Source organism: Podarcis gaigeae (genome assembly GCF_964106915.1).
Source record: "Podarcis gaigeae genome assembly, chromosome: 16".
Classification (NCBI taxonomy): domain Eukaryota; kingdom Metazoa; phylum Chordata; class Lepidosauria; order Squamata; family Lacertidae; genus Podarcis; species Podarcis gaigeae.
In genome coordinates, this window is record NC_139693.1 from 17565105 (window position 1) to 17584415 (window position 19311).

At 43.0% G+C, this 19311-nt stretch overlaps 1 protein-coding gene across 1 annotated transcript; it reads left to right on the forward strand.

Annotated features, from left to right (window-relative positions):
* The first annotated feature begins 3101 nt into the window (after positions 1-3101).
* On the forward strand, positions 3102-18864 carry RHBG (Rh family B glycoprotein). The gene is made up of 10 exons (XM_083717402.1): positions 3102-3795; positions 6991-7177; positions 8435-8585; positions 9387-9534; positions 10481-10647; positions 11928-12065; positions 13531-13664; positions 14642-14763; positions 17172-17245; positions 18044-18864. The coding sequence occupies exons 1-10, from the start codon at positions 3606-3608 to the stop codon at positions 18122-18124; spliced, it is 1392 nt and encodes a 463-aa protein (XP_083573528.1). The 5' UTR covers positions 3102-3605; the 3' UTR covers positions 18125-18864.
* Positions 18865-19311: the final 447 nt, after the last annotated feature.

Sequence of the window (19311 nt, forward strand, 5' to 3'; positions counted from 1 at the left end):
TTTTATCATAGCGGATTTGACTGTCTCATCCTGTGTATTCCACTTAAGCAGCAAGTTATACATTCTCGAAAGTAGTTTACTTTTTGGCTCTAACAATTCAGTCTCTAGTTTCGATTTTTCCACCTGGAATCCAACTTTTTTATCTATTTTAAGTACCTCTTGAATTTGCGCATAGTGCAACCAATCTCGTACCTTAGTTTTCAATTTCTCCAAACTTAGCAACCTCCAATTGTCTCCAGTTTTTTCAATTATTTCCCAGTATTTAGGCCAATGGGCCTCCATGTTGGGTCTCTTACGAGCCTTGGCCTCCACCGGTGAGAGCCACCTCGGAGTTTTACTCTCCAATAAGTCTTTGTATTTTATCCAGACCCTCCAAATTGCTCTTCTGACAATATGGTTTTTAAACAGTTTGTGCACTTTAACCTTGTCATACCACAAATATGCATGCCACCCAAACGCATTGTCAAACCCTTCCAGATCCAGGACATCAGTGTTCTCCAATAAAATCCAATCTTTCAACCAGCAGAAGGCTGCAGATTCATAATATAGCCTCAAGTCTGGCAGGGCAAATCCCCCTCTTTCTTTCGCATCAGTTAATATTTTAAACTTTATTCGGGGCTTTTTGCCCTGCCAAACAAACTTAGAAATATCCTTCTGCCACTTTCCAAAACATTCCACCTTGTCCACGATCTGTAGGGCCTGAAACAAAAATAACATTTTCGGCAATACATTCATCTTTACAGCAGCTATTCGGCCTAACAAGGAAAGTTTCAGTCTTGACCATATATCCAAGTCTCTTTTGATTTCTGACCAGCATTTCTCATAATTATCTTTAAACAAATTCAAATTTTTGGAGGTCAAGTACACCCCTAGGTATTTTACTTTTTTAACCACATTCAACTCCATTTCTTTAGAGAACTCATCTGTTTCTGTAACTGTCAAATTTTTTGCTAAAACCTTGGTTTTTTGCTTATTTAACTTAAACCCCGCCACCCGACCAAAATCAGAAATTAATTCTAACACTCTTTTAGTGCTGGAGACTGGTTCCTGAAGTGTTAATACCAAGTCATCTGCAAATGCTTTCAATTTATATTGTTTCACTCCGACCTCAATTCCCTGGACCAACCGGTCCTTTCTAATCATATTTAGCAACACCTCCAGGACCGAAATAAACAATAGGGGGGATAGGGGGCACCCCTGGCGTGTCCCTTTTTCAATTTTAAACTCCTCTGTCACCACATTGTTTACTATCAATTTAGCTTTTTGTTCTGTGTAGATTGCTTCTATACCATTTTTGAACCCCCGCCCCACTCCCATCCCTTCCAAATTTTTCTTCATAAACATCCAAGAAATATTATCAAAGGCCTTCTCTGCATCAACAAAAATCAAAACCGCTCTGGTATTCAGATTTGTTTGTAGAAGTTCCAAAATGTCAATAATGTTTCTTGTGTTGTCAAACAAATGCCTACCAGGGAGAAAGCCAGCCTGGTCTTTGTGAATCACTTCATTTAGTACTTTTTTAAGTCTATTTGCCAAAATATCTGCAAAAAGTTTGTAATCCACATTTAGGAGTGAGATGGGGCGGTAGTTCTTAAGTTGGGTCTTTTCAGTCTCTGATTTAGGTACCAATGTGATGAAAGCTTCTTTCCACGTTTCCGGTGCCCTCCCTCCCTCCATTATCTGGTTGTAAACCTCCATCAAAGGTTGTATCAAATAGTCCTTTAAAACTTTATAATATTTGGAGGTTAAGCCGTCCGGGCCTGGGGACTTGCCAAGTTGAAGATTTTGAATGGCACTTTCAATTTCTTGCTGTGTAATATTACAGTTCAGGTTTGTTCTCATTTCCAGGGGTATTTTTTGTAATCCATTAGTTTTTAAAAATTGATCCACCTCTGAGGCTTTTTGCGGCCCTTGTGTATAAAGTTCTTTGAAGTACCTCTGGAAGCACTTTCTGATTTCCTCGGGTTTCTGAACCATTCTCCCTTCAATCTCTAGATTTGTAACCGTATTAAGCTTTTGTCTCTTTTTCAACTGCCAAGCTAGCAGTTTCCCACACTTATTCGCTGATTCGAAGGATCTTTGTTTCATTTGTTTAATTTTCCATTCCACCTCTTGGTTTATCAGTTTTGAATATTGCGCCTGGAAGAATTTCACTTCTCTTAACACGTCCTTCGACTTAGGCCTAGATCTTAATTTTTTCTCACCTTCTCTTATTCTCTCCAATATCTTCTCCTTCTTTTCATTCCAGAGCCTTTTCTTAATCGTGTTTTGTTGTATTAGAAACCCTCTCATGACTGCCTTACTTGCGTCCCAGATTGTTCTTTTTTCCACAGTAGTATTCAAATTTATCTCAAAATAGTCCTTTAGAGTTTTTTGGGCCTTCTTAACAATCTCCTGATCTCTTAGAATAGTGTCATTCATTTTCCATCTAAAGGATCCGGTTGTATTTAGTCTCAATTCCACTTTCAAGGCATTATGGTCGGAGCAGGTTTTTGGGCAGATTTCCACTTTTCTAGTCTTAGGTGCCAGTCCTCTAGTTGTCCAGATTTGGTCGATTCGTGTCCATGTCAGATGAGCTTCAGAAAAGAAAGTCCCTTCTTTCCCTAGGGGGTTCTTAACCCTCCAAATGTCTACTAAGTCCATATTGTCTGTCATTTCAAAAAAAGTTTTGGGGAGTCTGCCGTCTTTCGATATGTTGGCACTTTGTGACTTATCCATATTTACAGACACAACCCCATTCATATCACCCAGCATAATGATGTTACTATAGTCCAAATAATCCAGCATAGTCTCATGCAGCTTCCTAAAGAATTCCGACTTTCCCTCATTTGGAGCATATATTCCTAATATCAAAATTTTTTCTCCTTGCGTCTGTATTTCAATCGCCAAACCTGAAACTGTTCTTAACCTGAAGCATCACTTTAGCTAATGGGGACTCCTGCTACTGCTGCTGCTACTGCTGCGCCGCCGCTGCACGATTTCTGTTCTCATCCTGAAGCAAAGTTCTTAACCCGAGGTACTATTTATGAGTTAGCGGAGTCTGTAACCTGAAGCATCTGTAACCTGAAGTGTATGTAACCCGAGGTACCACTGTGCAGTGTGAATGTGGTCTGTGTATGCTTTCTTTCTTGCAATAAACCACCTCTTTTTAAGATGCCTTGTTTGATTATATGTTTTAGGGAATAAATGCGGGATACGCCTTTGTTTAAAAAACCCTCTTGATTATTTCTTCATGCAAAAGACCCCCTCCTCTCTCAAGGTAAGTTTTTCTGGGGGGTTGAGGTGAGGTGGGTGCACGTCTTTCGCCTGTGTTTGGCTGCAGCGGCATCAAGCTGGAGAACGGCTGCCTGGAGGCCTTTTGGAGTCGCTCCTCCCTTCCAGGGTGTCCTCTCCACGCTGCCTGCCACCTCCCTTGAAGCAAGTGGCTTTTTGCCAGGGCTGAGCAACCACTGAACATTTCCTGGGAGTGAGATGGGTGGGGCTCCCCTGAGAACTCATTGACTGGAAGGTGGGGCTTGGCTTGGCACCTGTGACTGCTTTCACTTTCCTCTCTCTTTCTTTCTCTCTCTCTCTCTTCTCCTGCTTTCCCCTTCGCTTCTCCCACAATGTCAGGGCACACCACCAACCTAAGGCTCAAGCTCCCCATCGCCTGTGTTTTCCTTCAGTTCCTGACTATTCTCCTCTTTGCCCTCTTCGTCCAGTATGATGCTGAAACAAGCGCCAAGCTCTGGCACGAGGAACTGGCTCTCCGCAACAAGAGCCAGCTGCAGAACGAGTTTTATATGCGCTACCCAAGTGAGTATTTACTGGTTTTGTTTTATTTTGTCTCTATCCTGCTTTCCTCCCAGGAACCAAAGCTGCTCACAAAAATTAAATCAAGCAGGGAAGGAAACACAGAAAGCTTAAAACATATAAAAGACATAAATTGTTGGAAAGTAATTATTATTGCTGTTATTATTAGTATAGATGTATACTCCTTTTTCCTGATGGGATTCAAGGCGGCTTACAGATACAGTGGTACCTTGGAAGTCGAACGGAATCCATTCTGGAAGTCGGTTTGACTTCCAAAACAGTTCGGAAACCAAGACACAGCTTCCAATTGGCTGCAGGAAAGTCCTGCAGCCAATTGGAAATTGTGGAATTCGCAATGGACATTCAGGTTCCAAAGAACGTTCGCAAACCGGAACAATCACTTCTGGGTTTGCATCTTTTGAGACCCAAAATATTTGTCTTGCAAGCCATTTGAGATCCAAGGTATGCCTGTAAAAGCAAGAACCAGTGAAATTGTAGGAAAAAACAATCATTACAAAACAATTAAACATTGATAGCTTTAAAACTGTATAGACATATAAAGTCTGTTTAAAACATACAAATAACCAAAATAAAAACAGCACAGCAGCAGCCCTTTCTTTAAAAGCAGTCAGTTCCTAAAAGAACAGGAAAGTCTTCACCTGCTAGTGGAAGGACGACAAGGAGGGTGACAGTCTGGCTTCTCTAGCGAGGGAGTTCCAAAATCTGGGAGCAGCCACTGAGAAGGCCTTCTCCTGCAATCCCACCAATTATAAATGTGAGGGTGGCAGGACTGAGAGGCAGGCCTCCTGTGAAGTTCTCAGAGCCCGTGCAGGTTTGTATGGGAAGATACAGTCTTTCAGATATCCTAGACTTAAGCCAAAGTCTCTCCATTTTTTTATCCATTCATTTATTTGTAAAATCTCTCTACTGTTTGATTGCGTTATAAAAACCCAGAACACCCCTCTATGTGATTTACAAAAAGAATAAAACTAAAAAACGGTCAGTAAAAACAGTTAAGAGCAACTATTTAAAACATTCAAATAACAATTAGGATTATTAATAAGCTAAAAACGAATTAAAACACTTGCCAACATTCTATAGATCTGGACAGGTTTGTCTAGACAGAAATGTTTTAAGCAGTCATCGAAAAGGGTAGGCTGCTGCTTGATGTCAATAGACATGGAGCTCCATATATTATTGAAAAATAGCATTTAAAAATGCATTGTATTCAGGAAACTTGATTGCCAAAAAAAGAGAGTATATTATGAGAAGTGAGTATTAAAATCCTGACAGATTTTTCTGAAGGGTTTTTATTTTATTTTAAAACAAATCGTTGGCTGATGTGGAAATATTACAAGCTGAAGGCTGCAGAAATGAGAAACTGAAATTGACAGTCATCCATCTTTAAGCATAACAAAGTCAAATTATATCCAGTTTACTGAAATCCTGCCCCTATCCTCCTTTCCTGAATTTAACCCTGAGCCCCTAAGGCCTGTTTACACAGGGACATACATTTACTCTTGTATTTAAAATATTTCTATACCACTTTTCATCCAAGCAGATTCCTGGATAGTATACAATAATATAATGGGGACGAGCTGTGGCTCAGTGGAAGAGCCTGGAGTGTCTAAGTGTATAAGATTATGTCTAATAATGTGTATAATATGCAAGAGTTGTTCATATTTTTATCAGAACTGTACAGAAAAACTCACTTCCCACCACAATTAAGGAGCAAGCAGTGGATTGGAAAATCCCATCCCTGGTTGCTTGTGAATCCCTGCAATTCTAACTTTCTGCAGCTTTTACTGGTTACAATTGAAGTGAAAAGTTGCTCCCCATTGTAGGAGATTAGCTGCCGCATAACTGAAGGTATCCACATGGTTATCGGCCTTTAAAAGGTTGCGAGGTTACTGCAAAAGGAAGCCGACAGTTGTTCTGTTTGCAGACTGCAATGGCTCCTGTGTGTGTATTGGATCTTATCAGCACACGTATTCCCATTCGCTATCAGAGAAAACTCTTTGAAGCTGGCTGTGCATACATGGCGAGTGTACATTTCAGCCTTGGAATCTAGTTGAACAGGCAAAGGTCTTTTGTAGGCGGCCTTCCTGGGTAACCGCATTTGGAATACAGTGGTAAATTGGTTCTCAAACTTAATCAGATCCGGAAGTCCGTTCCAAAACCAAAGCATTCCAAAACCAAAGCGCGCTTTCCCATAGAAAGTAATGCAAAACAGATTAATCCATTCCAGACTTTTACAAACAACCCCTAAAACAGCAGTTTGACATGAATTTTACTAACAAGAGCATTTATCCATAAAATGAAAGCAATAATCAATGTAATGTCCTATAAAAAAAATAAGACAGTATTGTAGATTATAAAAATTAAATTATTATTTTTTTCTTACCAGCACTGATGATAGTCATTGTTTGGATGGGGGGGCTTTTATCCATTTTCACAGTCACACAATCAATCAATCAGTAGTTGAACTGGTTTCAACACAGTCACAAAAACAAATTAACCCAAAAAGCCTCAAAAAGAAAAATGCAAAATAAATAGCAAAAGAGCCAAACTTAATTCATTCTGGAAGTCCCTTTGACTTCTGAAATGTTCGAAAACCAACGCGCAGCTTCTGATTGGTGCAGCTGCCCAGGAAACAATAGCCAACAGCCTATTTGTTTGGTTTCCGAAAAACATTCAAAAGCTGGAACATTTACTTCTGGGTTTTCGGCGTTTGAGTACCAAGGTACCACTGTACTGTGACTGCACTGGGAATGCTGTGCACTGCACAGGGGAATGCTGGTTGCCTCGCCTCAAAAAGGATATTACAGAGTTGGAAAAGGTTCAGAAAAGGGCAACTGAAATGATTGAGGGGATGGAGCAAATCCCCTTATGAAGAAAGGTTGCAGTGTTTGTTTGTTTTTAGTTTAGAGAAAAGGGAAGTGAGAGGCGACATGATGGACGTTTATAAAATTACGCATGACATGGAGAAAGTGGGCAAAGAAAAGCTTTCCTCCCTCTGTCAAAACACTAGAACTCATGGACACCCAATGAAATGGAATGTCAGAAGATTCAGAACAGATAAAAGAAAGTATTTCTTCATGCAGGACGTGGTTCATCTGTGGAACTCCCTCCCACAAGACACAGCAACGGGCATTTGCGCTCACATTTTAAACCAGTCCATTTCTCACCCTGATCCAGGTTTCCAAGATGTCCACACTATGATCTTTGTTGGCTTCGGCTTCTTGATGACCTTCCTGAAACGGTACAGCTTTGGGGGTGTGGCCTTCAACTTCCTGATAGCTGCCTTTGCCATCCAGTGGTCTATCCTCATCCAGGGCTTTTTCCATTCCTTCCATAATGGCAAAATCCACATTGGAATAGAAAGGTGAGCAAAGTGGCTCCTTCTCCAAACTGCTTGGCCTTGGGAAAGGGCCTTAGAGACTCAGTTTCAGCCAGGGAGAGAGCAAGAGACCAATTCAGGAAAGCTTGGTGCCATCTTGGAGGTCTGGGGACCCAGGGGGCAGTGGGTTGGTGGTAAGAAGGAGAGTGGGAGGAAAGGACAACATAAACAGTTCATGTTAACAAATGTTTAACAAGATACCTGCTAAAGTCAAAAGTAGGGGCAATGATTTACTAGAAACAGGTATCAGAAAGTAGGTGCTGCCCCTGGTCAATAGAGACAATTGTATGGTTATAGGTGAGGGTGGGGGTGGGGGTCAGTCTGGATGATGCTCTGGGTCCCTTCTGCACCTGTTTAGAATTAAGTAGCAGAGGCTGCTGATTCAGCCAAACCAGTCCCTTTGTTAAGGTAATGGCCTTTTCTGGCCTGTGAAGTACAGCTATTTAACATATCCAAAGAAGTTGTTCTGTTGTCATAGAGACAAATGGGTATTCCTTATACTACCTCACCTGGCTGGATGCCACATCATCCTGGGATGGGCAACAATAAACCAAGAGATGCTGTGTGGAAGAGCATTTTGACTGGTTCTGGAAGCTAGAGACAGAGAGGCTTGTCTTGTTCTGTGTTGGACCCAAAGCTGCGGCTTGGGGCTTCTCTGGAGACCTAATGGGGAAGCAAGATCTACTAATGCTGTGAGCCCCTCCATCCCACTCAGGTTGTATATATATGTAAATAAAACCATATATCCTATAGACACTACAGTCTCCACTGACCCTCATTTCAAGGCACCCCTGGAATCTCTCACCACTTGGAGATTGGGGTGTGTGTGCAACAGTATATTGTTACATGCCACCACCCCAATCTTGAGCTGGTGATAGAATCTAGGGGTTCCAGGAACTCAGGGCATCATCCAGACTGACCCCCAAACCCACTATTATATTACAGGGCTTGTCTCCCAGTGCTCCTTTCACCAGACATGAGCAGTTGCAAGCTTTCCGTAGCCAATCAGAACTCCCCATTGGACGACTTTGATGGTTGTGTCGTGTAGGTCAATCCTCTGCGGATGTCCCTTCATTGGCCCTGAGTTAATTGGAGTTAACTTACAGCATTGCAGGGGGCTGGACTAGATGACCCTTGGGACCTCGTCCAACTCTACAATTCTATAATTCTGTGACCGGGGCAGGAAAGGGCGGCAGCCTAGACTGTCACATTCAGACTGTTGCTTCCAATGTTTTCTGCCAGCATGATCAATGCCGACTTCTGTGCTGGGGCAGTCCTGATCTCTTTCGGAGCCGTTCTTGGCAAGACGAGTCCTGTCCAGCTGCTACTGATGACTGTATTGGAAGTCACCCTCTTTGGCATTAATGAATATATCTTACTTAGTTGCTTTGGGGTGAGTCTTTGCATTAAAATGATGCTATTTAATCATGTATTGCATTTCTGTCAGGTTGCTTGAGGTAGCAATATATACATGCAACAAACATAAAACATTGGGAGAAAATCCTTGCAACGGTGTATACATTAGTCAAAGCCACATACCAAAAAATGCTTATTAGGAGAAATTCACACTAAAGCGCTGAAGAATTTTCATGAGGATTTATTTATTTTTAATCACAAATTGCTGCAGAAATGTGAAGAGCTGAGAGCCAGTGTGGTATAGTGGCTGGACTGTCATATGAGGACCCGAGTGAAACCAGGGTTCAAATTCCCTCAGCCATCATGAATCTCACTGGCTGACCTTGAGTTCTTTGGGGGAAAGGTGGGATACAAATTCAAGTCATAATAAAAATAATAATTTAAGATAGCAATAAATGAGAAACTGAGAGAACCAGAATTGACAGGTGCTTCAGTCCCTATCACTCTGTGACCTTTGTGGAAGCAAATTTGGATGAATCCTGAATAAAGATGTTATCTGGAGGAACCCTCAAAGGATATTTCTGAAATTAATCCTGGGACTGGAGCACCCATACTTTGCCGTAGCTTTCTGCTTCAGTTAATTTGCGCATCCCTTTTAGATGGTAAGCCGGTGCGGGCAGGAGCAGTCTTAATTGACTGTATAGGAGCCTTTTTGGCTGAAGTGTAGGGCATAACAGCTAATAATAATAATAATAATAATAATAATAATAATAATAATAATAATATCTCTGTGTGCCACTTTTGCAATTGTGTGCTCCTTTCTGACCTTCTGGCTCAGGCAAAGGATGCTGGGGGCTCCATGACCATCCATACCTTCGGGGCCTATTTTGGATTGATGGTGTCCAGGATTCTTTACCGGCCTCAGCTGAAGAAGAGCAGAGAACGAGAAGGCTCCACCTATCACTCAGATCTCTTTGCTATGATTGGTAAGAGCCACCACATAGGTGGAGGGTTGTTGCTGCTGTTAATGGCTCAATCTTATAGAAAGAGGGGAGTTTTTAGAGCAAGAGGGAACGGACTGTTTTCTGTCCCAGAAAAATGAAGTTCGGAGAGAAGGCCCACCTTCTAGTCCAGAACCTGCTCCCTCATAGTGGCCAGTCAGGACATAACACCTTAAGAACCTAACATAAGCAGAGCCTGATGGATCAGGCCAGTGACCCATCTAGTCCAGCACCCTATTCTCACAGTGGCCAACCAGATGCTTGTGGAAAACCCACAAGAATGGCCTGAGCACAAAAGCAACTCTCTCCTTCTGTGACTACCAGCAGCTGGTATTCAGAAGCATTACTGCCTCTGACCATGGAGGTAGCACATAGCCATCGCAGCTAGTAGCCACTAGTTGCCTTATCTTCCTTCATGAATTTGTCCTGTCCTCTTTTAAAGCCCTCCAAACTGGTGGCCATTGCTGCCTCCTGTGGGAGGGAGTTCCATTGTTTAACTCTGTGTCGCATGAAGAAACACTTTCTTTTGTCTGTCCTGACTCTTCCAGCTTCATTGGATGTTCATTGGATGTTCATGAGTTCTAGTGTTATTGTGGTGTCTGCGCCTGGCTGTTAACCAGAAGATTTGGGGTTCGAGTTCACCCAGGGATGGCTGTGGGCAGGATTTCTGCATTGAACGGGGTTGGAATAGATGACCCCCGAGATCCCTTCGAACTCTACAGTTCTATGAAGAAAGGAAGAAAGTCATTTCTCTACATACGACTTTACACCCCCTATGTCTTGGTTGTTTCTTACCAACTGGATGCTGCTGGAAAGTCCAGTGGAGGCAGAACATGCTCCTCATGGCTAGTTGCCCATAGTAGAATTATTGTCCTCCGTGACTCTGTCCAATCCTCTTTTAAAGCTGCTTCCCTTTCTTCCCTCCATGCAGGAACTCTCTTCCTCTGGCTTTTCTGGCCCAGCTTCAACTCAGCGGTGGCAGCCCATGGAGATGACCAGCTACGGACGGTCATGAACACCTACTTCTCCCTGGCTGCGAGCACCCTCACCACCTTCGCCCTCTCGGCCCTGGTGAATGGAGGGGGCAAGCTGGACATGGTGAGGCCAGTTTGGTGGCCTCTTTCATAGGGTTTTGGGTGAAAAGAGCATCCCTGCTCACCCCTGTCATACATTAGATCAGGCTTCCTCAACCTCGGCCCTCCAGGTGTTTTGAAACTACAATTCCCATCATCCCTGACTAATGGTCCTGCTAGCTAGGGATCATGGGAGTTGTAGGCCAAAAAACATCTGGAGGGCCGAGGTTGAGGAAGCCTGCATTAGATTCTGGGGCTTCCAGACTGTCGTTCTTTTCTGAGGGGATTAAATCACATCTTGGCAGGTCAACAACTCTTCTTCCCTCAAAAGACTGGATTTTTTGGCAACAAGGAAAGTGAAGGCGAAATGACTTGCTTTCATGTGACATCATCTAACCTCCCAGCAAGCAAATCAGTGCTCATGAAATAACCAACACCATCTAATCTCCCTGTCAACAAATCAAAGAATAGATAGTCTGAAAGCACTTATGTGGGAATTAAATTCTAGTTCCCATTTATAGAGCGATGTGGAAGACCCTTTGATTAGTTCCCTTTTCCCTCCTATTAAAAACTACACAAGACACTCTCTTTTTAAAGTTTAAATAGCAAATAACTTTTACTCAGTGTACTTGTACTTGCAGATTAAAATATACGACGGAGGTAGGTGTTACTGTACTTATGTTGCTAATATATCTTACGTAGATTTGCATCTGAGATAAATACTGTTACAGCCTAGCTCTGAGGCAGACAGCAGCATAACAGAACATACCTGCTGCTCTAACTGTTAAGGCTGTCCATAACTGTACCAACTGAAATAACTGCCTCTGACATATGACATCACAGAGTTCTATAGCCCCTGTGAACATTAATCCTTTACTTAACATTTTGGATGCTTTCATCCCACACTTTGGGCCATTGATGTAAAGCAGTATCGTGCCATTTGAAACAGCCATGGCTTCTTCCTCAGAAGGATTACGGGTGCTTAATTGGGGTAATTCCACTGCAAAAATGTGCATGTCAGGGAAAAATGCATGCCAAAATGTGCATATTAGGTGAAATTTGCACTGAAATACTGATGGGGGGGAAAGAGTTGTTTTTTTATTTAAAAAAAAATCACAAATTTTAGACTGAAACAATGAGAAGCTGAAAGAAGCTGAAACTGACAGATTTGCTTACCCCCTAGCCTAGAGAGTTTCCTTCAATGCAGGTTAGGGGGCTGAGTTTCCCCCTCGGCTGCTGCACACCCTCCTCCTACTCTGCCCCACACCAAAGCCATTTGATTAACTATTGATTTTCTCTTACCAGGTTCATGTTCAAAATGCAGCCTTGGCTGGCGGAGTGATTGTTGGGACCTCAGGAGAGATGATGCTGACTCCATTTGGAGCCATGATTGCAGGGGTCTTGGCGGGCTCTGTGTCAGTTCTTGGCTTCAAATTCCTTACGGTATGTTTCCCTCCTAAACAACAGCAACAACTTTTGGGGAAATGCAAAGAATTCTGTGCCACAAGGAAGTGACATTACCAATTTTCCTTGGACTTCTAAAGAAGGGCCATAGCTCAGTGGTGGGGCATTTTTACACCCTAGTCCAGGGATCCCCCTGAAGGAGCATCTTCCATCGTTCAGCGCGGACACAGATCCGCGCCAAGGGCCTTCTCATTGCGAGAAGTGAGGTTACAGGGAACCAGACAGAGGGCCTTCTCAGTAGTGGCACCGGTCCTGTGGAACGCCCTCCCATCAGATGTCAAGGAAATAAGCAGCTTTTTAAAAGACATCTGAAGGCAGGGAAGTTTTTAATATTTAATGCTGTATTGTTTTTAACACTCGATTGGGAGCTGCCCAGAGTGGCTGGGGAAACTCAGCCAGATGTGAGGGGTATTAGTAGTAGTAGTAGTAGTAATAATAATAATAATAATAATAATAATAATAATAATAATAGCCTTCCAGGTTTGAGCTCTAGATTTCTGAGCAGCCACTGAAAGAAGCGTCAGTAAATCATTATTCGTTATGCCAGCATGTAGGCCTTCAAAAAGGGGCAATAAACACAAACGGGGTAAGAAATCCATTGCCTCCCAAATGAGTTTGGATACTTCTCAGGACACCATAGAATCATAGAATTATAGAGTTAGAAGGGACCCTCAGGGTCATCTAGTCCAACCCCCTGCAATGCAGGTATGTCAGCTAAAGCATCACTGGCAGATAGCCATCCAGCCTCTGCTTTGAAACCTTAAAAACCAGACCCCCCCAATGCCTGCATGACCAGGCAACCTCACCATAAACCCCACTAGCTCAAGTTATACTGAATAACAAAGGCACCTCCTGCATCATAAATACTGGGAGTCTCCTACAAGTCCCTACTGGTTTCTAACACTGTACAGTGGTACCTCGGGTTACAAACGCTTCAGGTTACAAATGCTTCAGGCTACAGACTCCGGTAACCCAGAAGTAGTACCTCAGGTTAAGAACTTTACCTCAGGATGAGAACAGAAATTGCATGGGGGCAGCGGGAGGCCCCATTAGCTAAAGTGGTACCTCAGGTTAAGAACAGTTTCAGGTTAAGAACGGATCTCCGGAATGAATTAAGTTCTTAACCACTGTAATTGAAATGATCTGCCATGGAGACTAGAGATTTAGTGCCATTTAAACAAATAATAATAATAAGGTTCAGGTTCCCAAGATTTTGGGGAAACATTATGTTGCGTCTTTGTGAACAGAAAGTGCCCAGCTAGATGGGTGAGTACCACCACACACAATCCTAGAGCCAGAGCTTCCCCAGGAGGCCACCTAGATGCTTGATGCAGGAAATCCAGGACTGGCGCCTCCTCAAGAGATGGCAGTCTATCTTGCGGCATGGAATCCCATCCATTCTGTGCCAAAATTCTTTTTGTGCTGAATGCCTCTTCCTCCCCAGCCCTTTCTGGCCTCCAGGCTGAAAATACATGACACCTGTGGAGTCCACAACCTGCATGGGATGCCAGGAATCCTTGGCGGCCTCCTTGGCGTGCTGGTGGCAGGGCTGGCAACAGAAGATGTTTACGGAGATGGGTGAGTCCTGGTGAGAGCCAAGTGGCTTAATGGTTCTTCCATAAACTTTGATCTATGGAACTGGCCCTGTTATAGGTGTCACATAATGCATATTCCACATTTGTAAGAAATCAATCTTTTAGAGTGGTATATTGACGCTAGGCAGGCACCCATGTTGTACTCCTTTTGGTGTTTGTTAAAAACATTTTTTGAATAATGATGATTACATTTATTACCTGCCCTTCACCAACAGGTCCCAGAGAGGGTTACAACAATTTTAAAATAGAGAATTGAAGACAGTTAAAATACTACATTCACAAGAATAAGGTGTGACCTGAAACATACAAATCTCAGATGTCAAAGGCCAGAACAAAGAGGTTTAGGCAAGCTTACCCAATTATGTAGAATGTCAACATGTGTTTTTATCTCATTTTTTATTTTAATTGTTTTTTGAATGTTTTACATATATGCATGCATGCATACATACATACATAAATTTATTTGTATGCGTGCTCTGGTCCATGGGGTCACGAAGAGTCGGACATGACTAAACGACTAAACAACAATGCTGCCTTTCCATAGAACCATGCTCAAGGCAGCATGAAACAGCACAAAATTACAAACAAAACAAAAGTAAATAAATATCTGTAACTGATGTTATTGATAATTGTTCATGTTTTATTTTTCTTGTGAATCTCTCTGAGGCTTTTTTCTTACTATCAAGCGGTATATAAATTTTATGAAACAAATAAATGTAATTGGTGTGTTGGGGCTAAGGGTTCAAATCCCCACACATTGAGTGGCCTTTTTTCTCTCTCAGCCCAGACAACCTCATAGGGTTATTGTAAAGATAAAATGGGGTAGAACCTGTTGGAGGGAGAGTGGAATGTAAATATGGATAACAATGTTAATATTAATCCAGACATCAGACTCCAGCCTGTTTTCCAGGCCAAGCTTGTTGAGACCTACTCACTGGATCTTGTCTGTTGCCTTTGCAGCCTGGCGGACATCTTTCCTCTTGTCGCCTCTGGGAAACGGACCACTGCATACCAAAGCCTTTTCCAGCTGAGTGGTTTGGGTGTCACTCTGGGGTTGGCTATGATTGGTGGGAGTCTTGCAGGTGAGTTTTTCCATGGCCAAAGATTTGAAGGTGGAGGTAACGCCATTTCCAACCCTTTGCAAGGAATGAGGAGGAGCAGCTTTCCGATTATTCAAAATATTTCTATTGTACTTTCCTCACAATAATTTCAAAAGCACCCCCAGCTCCCTCAACCATTCTTCATAAGGGTTGGTTTCCGGACCCTTAATCATCTTGGTCACTCTCCTCTGCACACCTTCCAGCTTGTCAACATCCTTCTTAAATTGTGATGCCCAGAATGGACACAGTAATCCAGGCATGGTCTGGCCAAGGCAGAATATAGCAGTACTATGACTCCCGTTGATCTGAACATTAGGCTTCCGTAGATCCAGCCTAGAATTGCATTATCTTTTTATGTTGCAGTTTCCATAACCATCACCACCACAATGCCCTGGAATGATCATTTGAACCTGGCACTGTAGAGCTGAATAGGGAGTGTCATGGGGCCATTTTCCACACAGCCCTAGACGCAATAACAATAAAAATAAAATATATCTTCCGTGGCAGTAAAAGTTCTCATCATTATCTGTCCTGGTGACAGAGTGGCTCCCCTAAATTTCACCAGGCTCAGCCCACCATACGTGGTACCACAATTGCTAGCGTCTCCCCCCTTCACTTCTGAAGGCAGAGGGGTACCCTTGAGTGCCAAGAATTACTTCTGGTAGGTGACTGTTTGCTACTCCCTAAGCATTTAAGATCATGCTAAAGGCCCATCCAGTCCAGCATCCTCTCATGGGAGAATTTGTTTCAACACTCTGTGTGCATTTGCACATCACATTGCCCTTAGTTTGGCTTGTACAACTTACTTGCCTCCATAGAGGAGCAGAGCAAAAAAAATCTGTGTTGTACAGCCCCTCTCTCTGAGTGGTGAGAGACTCCACAGGTTTCTGTGCTTACCCAGGGTTTGGTGTCCTTGGAATGAAGGTTGATGGAGACCGTGGTGTCTTTTTTAAAATTTATAAACATTCAACAATTACATACATAACAATGTGGAGACCATGGTGTCTTTAGGATGTTTGGTTTTATTTACACATATATACAACTTGAGGACAAGATGGAGGAACTCACAGCATGAATTCCCCAATAGATCTTGCTTCCTCTGTTAGGTTTCCAAGGAGATCTCCAAGTCATAGCTTGGGGTCCAGCACAGAGGCACACATGTCTCTGTGCCTCTGCCATCAACCGGAACTCAGCCCCCTTTGGCCTCTTGTTCCCCATAGGAAGATGTGCCATCCAGCCAACTGAGGTGGGAAAAGGTCCGCCCATTTATCTCTATGGCAAACTCTTAGGGCACGTAAATGGTGCTCTCTGTGTGAGCCAGCCAGCGGAGTATGGTGGTTAGAGTGTCAGACTAGGACCTGAGAGACCAGGGTTTGAATCCCCACTCGGCCAGGAAGCTCGCTGGGTGACTTTGGCCCAGTCACTGCCTCTCAGCCTAACCTATTTCACAAGATTGTTGTGGGGGATAAATGAGGGGGAGAACCATGCACACCGCCTTGAGCTCCTTGGAGGAAAAAGGCGAGAGACAAATGCAGTAAAAGAAATAAAATACTTAAAGGGCAAGCCAAACCAGTGTGACTGGTTCACCAGGTTTCCTCCTGTCGATTCTAACTTCGCTGTCACAAGTTTGGAAGGGATCCACGGATATCATTCAGATTCACACCCTAAATAGTTATCACTATTGAAATCATGGGAGGGTAGATTTCAAATTTTTGAAGGCACCACTTTTATCACTACATAAAACCATTTAAAACAGAGTTTAGCAATGTTGGTTGCTGATGATGGTATTGCATGAGAAAATAGAGAAGACCAAATTGTGGTCACTGAAACCGTATTGAGCCAATCCATTTTCTCCATTCATTTCTTTTTCAAGGCACAACCTTTTTCTTGCCACTGGAGGTCAGTACAAGCTAAAATATGGATAAAGGGAGATACTCATTCCCAGCCACGGCCTCCTCGAACCAGCAATTTGAGGATGGGCTTGGGCTGGATTATAAAAATAGAAGGGCTGTTTTGTTTAATGTTGGCCACATTTACACCATACATTTAAAGCACTGTGATACCACTTCAAGTGGTTCCCCAAAGAATCCTGGGAGCTGTAGTTTCTTAAGGGTGCTGAGACACCCCCATTCCCATCACAGACCCACCAATTCCAGAATGGTTTAAGAAATCAATCCCGCTTTCCAAGGAAGTATGGAAATTGTAGTTCTGGGAGGGGAATGGGGGGGGTCTCTTAAGAACTCTCAGCACCATTAGTTCCCAGAATTCTTTGGGAGAAGCTGTTAGATGTATGCTGGTATGAATGTGGCTTCATACATATGAAGGCAGCTTAGAGTTCTACTTCTGTGCCATGACACACCCCCCCCATTCCTCCCTCTTGCGTTTCCCAGGGGTCATCATGAATTTGCGGATACTTGGATCTCCGAATGACTCTCTCTGCTTTGAAGATAATATCTACTGGGAGGTATCTGCAGACTTTTGCTGTTTATTATTTGATCATCAATACAGTGGCATCAGTATATTATTTTGCCCTGTGCCCCATCCCACTGATGAAATGACTGCTTCCAGATGACCCTTGAGGAGCTCTGCTTCCCATCTCCCTGTGTGGGATATTTAAAGGGCGGTCAAACCAACTATTCGTGTTTTGCTAGATAGGCACATGATAGGAGCTGAAGCTCGCAGAGTTTTCCTGTAAACTTGCTAAAGAGAACTCTGTGAGAGACACTCCAACTGTGCTTTGAAAGGGGGAGGACATAGCTGTATATTATCCTTCCTGCCTGGACACACCCTCTCTTTCTATCTCTCTTCATCCTGCCAGCAATGTGAGAACAAGCTCTAACGCCATTTCAAGCAAGACTTAAGTATGTCTTTGTAACTGAATTGCCATTTTAAGCCTGCCTAAACAAATTTGCTGTTTCTGCTACTCTTCAACAAGTATTCTGTAGTTGTCATGTTTACCTTTTACAAGACTCTTTGTAATATTGTTATTTTAAGGGAGAGAAAGGGGGAGAATACCAGGAAAATCTAGTCTGCCTTAAACATCCTGGATTACTTAAACTAAAAGGCCAAAACTAGCCTATCTAAGCTTCCATTTTCAGCTGCAAAGGGGTGGCACTCTGCTGAACTCACAAACGTGAGGAAGGAAGGATAATATCTAATAAATATATCCTCTCCTAGCATCTATTCACATCCCAGCACCCATAAGGTGAAGGGTGTTGGGATGTTGGTGTCCTTTTCTCACCTGATCGCTTCTTCTACTTAGGTTCCTGAGGATCATCACAATGGCTTCCAGGGTGTTGTGGTTGTGAGAGCCCAGGAGACAGACAGAGACTCAAGCGCCTGACCGAATGCTGCTATCTTCTACACCGCAGCAGGCAAAAAGATGACAGCAAGGGATCTGCCATGTTCAGGAGATCCCAGCCATTAGGAGATCTGCTCTGAAGTCAAAATACCACAAAGGTGGTTCCAGGGCTCCAGTCCCCTTAGAAGGCAGAGCCAGAGGATTCACCAGATGATTTGCCTGTGGGGACTCTGTTTTGGAAAGGAGTGAATTCTGCGTATGCTCAGACACACTGCCTTATGTGTTATTACTTTGCCTATTCCAAAGGTGAGCCATGGCACCCTGAAACAGGTTCCAGCATTACACACTGATGATCCACCCTTCTCAAATGAGGCCCTTGACCCTTTGGACAAGAGGAACCCTGAAGCCAAGATGAAGATGAAATGGTCAAATCTTCAACCTGAATATATATGCCTTCACTTAGGGATTTCTTCCACAAGACTGCCAAGGCAGTGCTCATTTCCTGAAAGGGTGGTGGCTAACTACTGCCATTTTTGTGGTACCGTATTTGTTCATCATCCTGTGATCCAAAAATACAGCTTGGCCTTTCAATATAAAATCCTTGGCTAGCATGGTTGAAACCTCAGAAAGCAAACATCAGGACAGAAATGCAAAATCAAACAGGGGGCGGTCGTTGGAATATTTGTAATGATTTGATTACCAATATTTGTATTTAAATAGTGGAAACATTTGTGTGATGACTTACATATTTTTTTATTATGCCCTAAATCCATATAACTGAAGTCCTCAGAGACCCTCTTGTGCTTCTTTCAAATATCTTTTAAATAACAGTCATTTGCTCCATCTGTTAAAAACAAATGAAAAGTTTAGGATGTCTGTGGTGACCCTCGGAACCTTCTGAATGAGTAATAATGAGCAGATTTATTGTGGCAGACGTCTTTGCCACAATAAATCTGTTAGTACTGAGAATGCCACAAGACTTTCTGTTGCATTTGCTGCAGCAGATGAAATGCAAACTAACCCCTCTGGCGAGAGTCACCGTGGCAGGGATTTTCAAGAAGTAAATCTATGGCCAGCACAGAGGCCTGATGCTGAGCTGAACCCAGAACTGAGTTCTACCTTTAGAAAAGCCCCAGGATAATTTTTAGGAGGCTGCGGAGAAGCATCATGCTCTCCAGAAAAACACAGACCAATACAGAAGTCTCTCCAGGCTGGAATATTCGACGGGC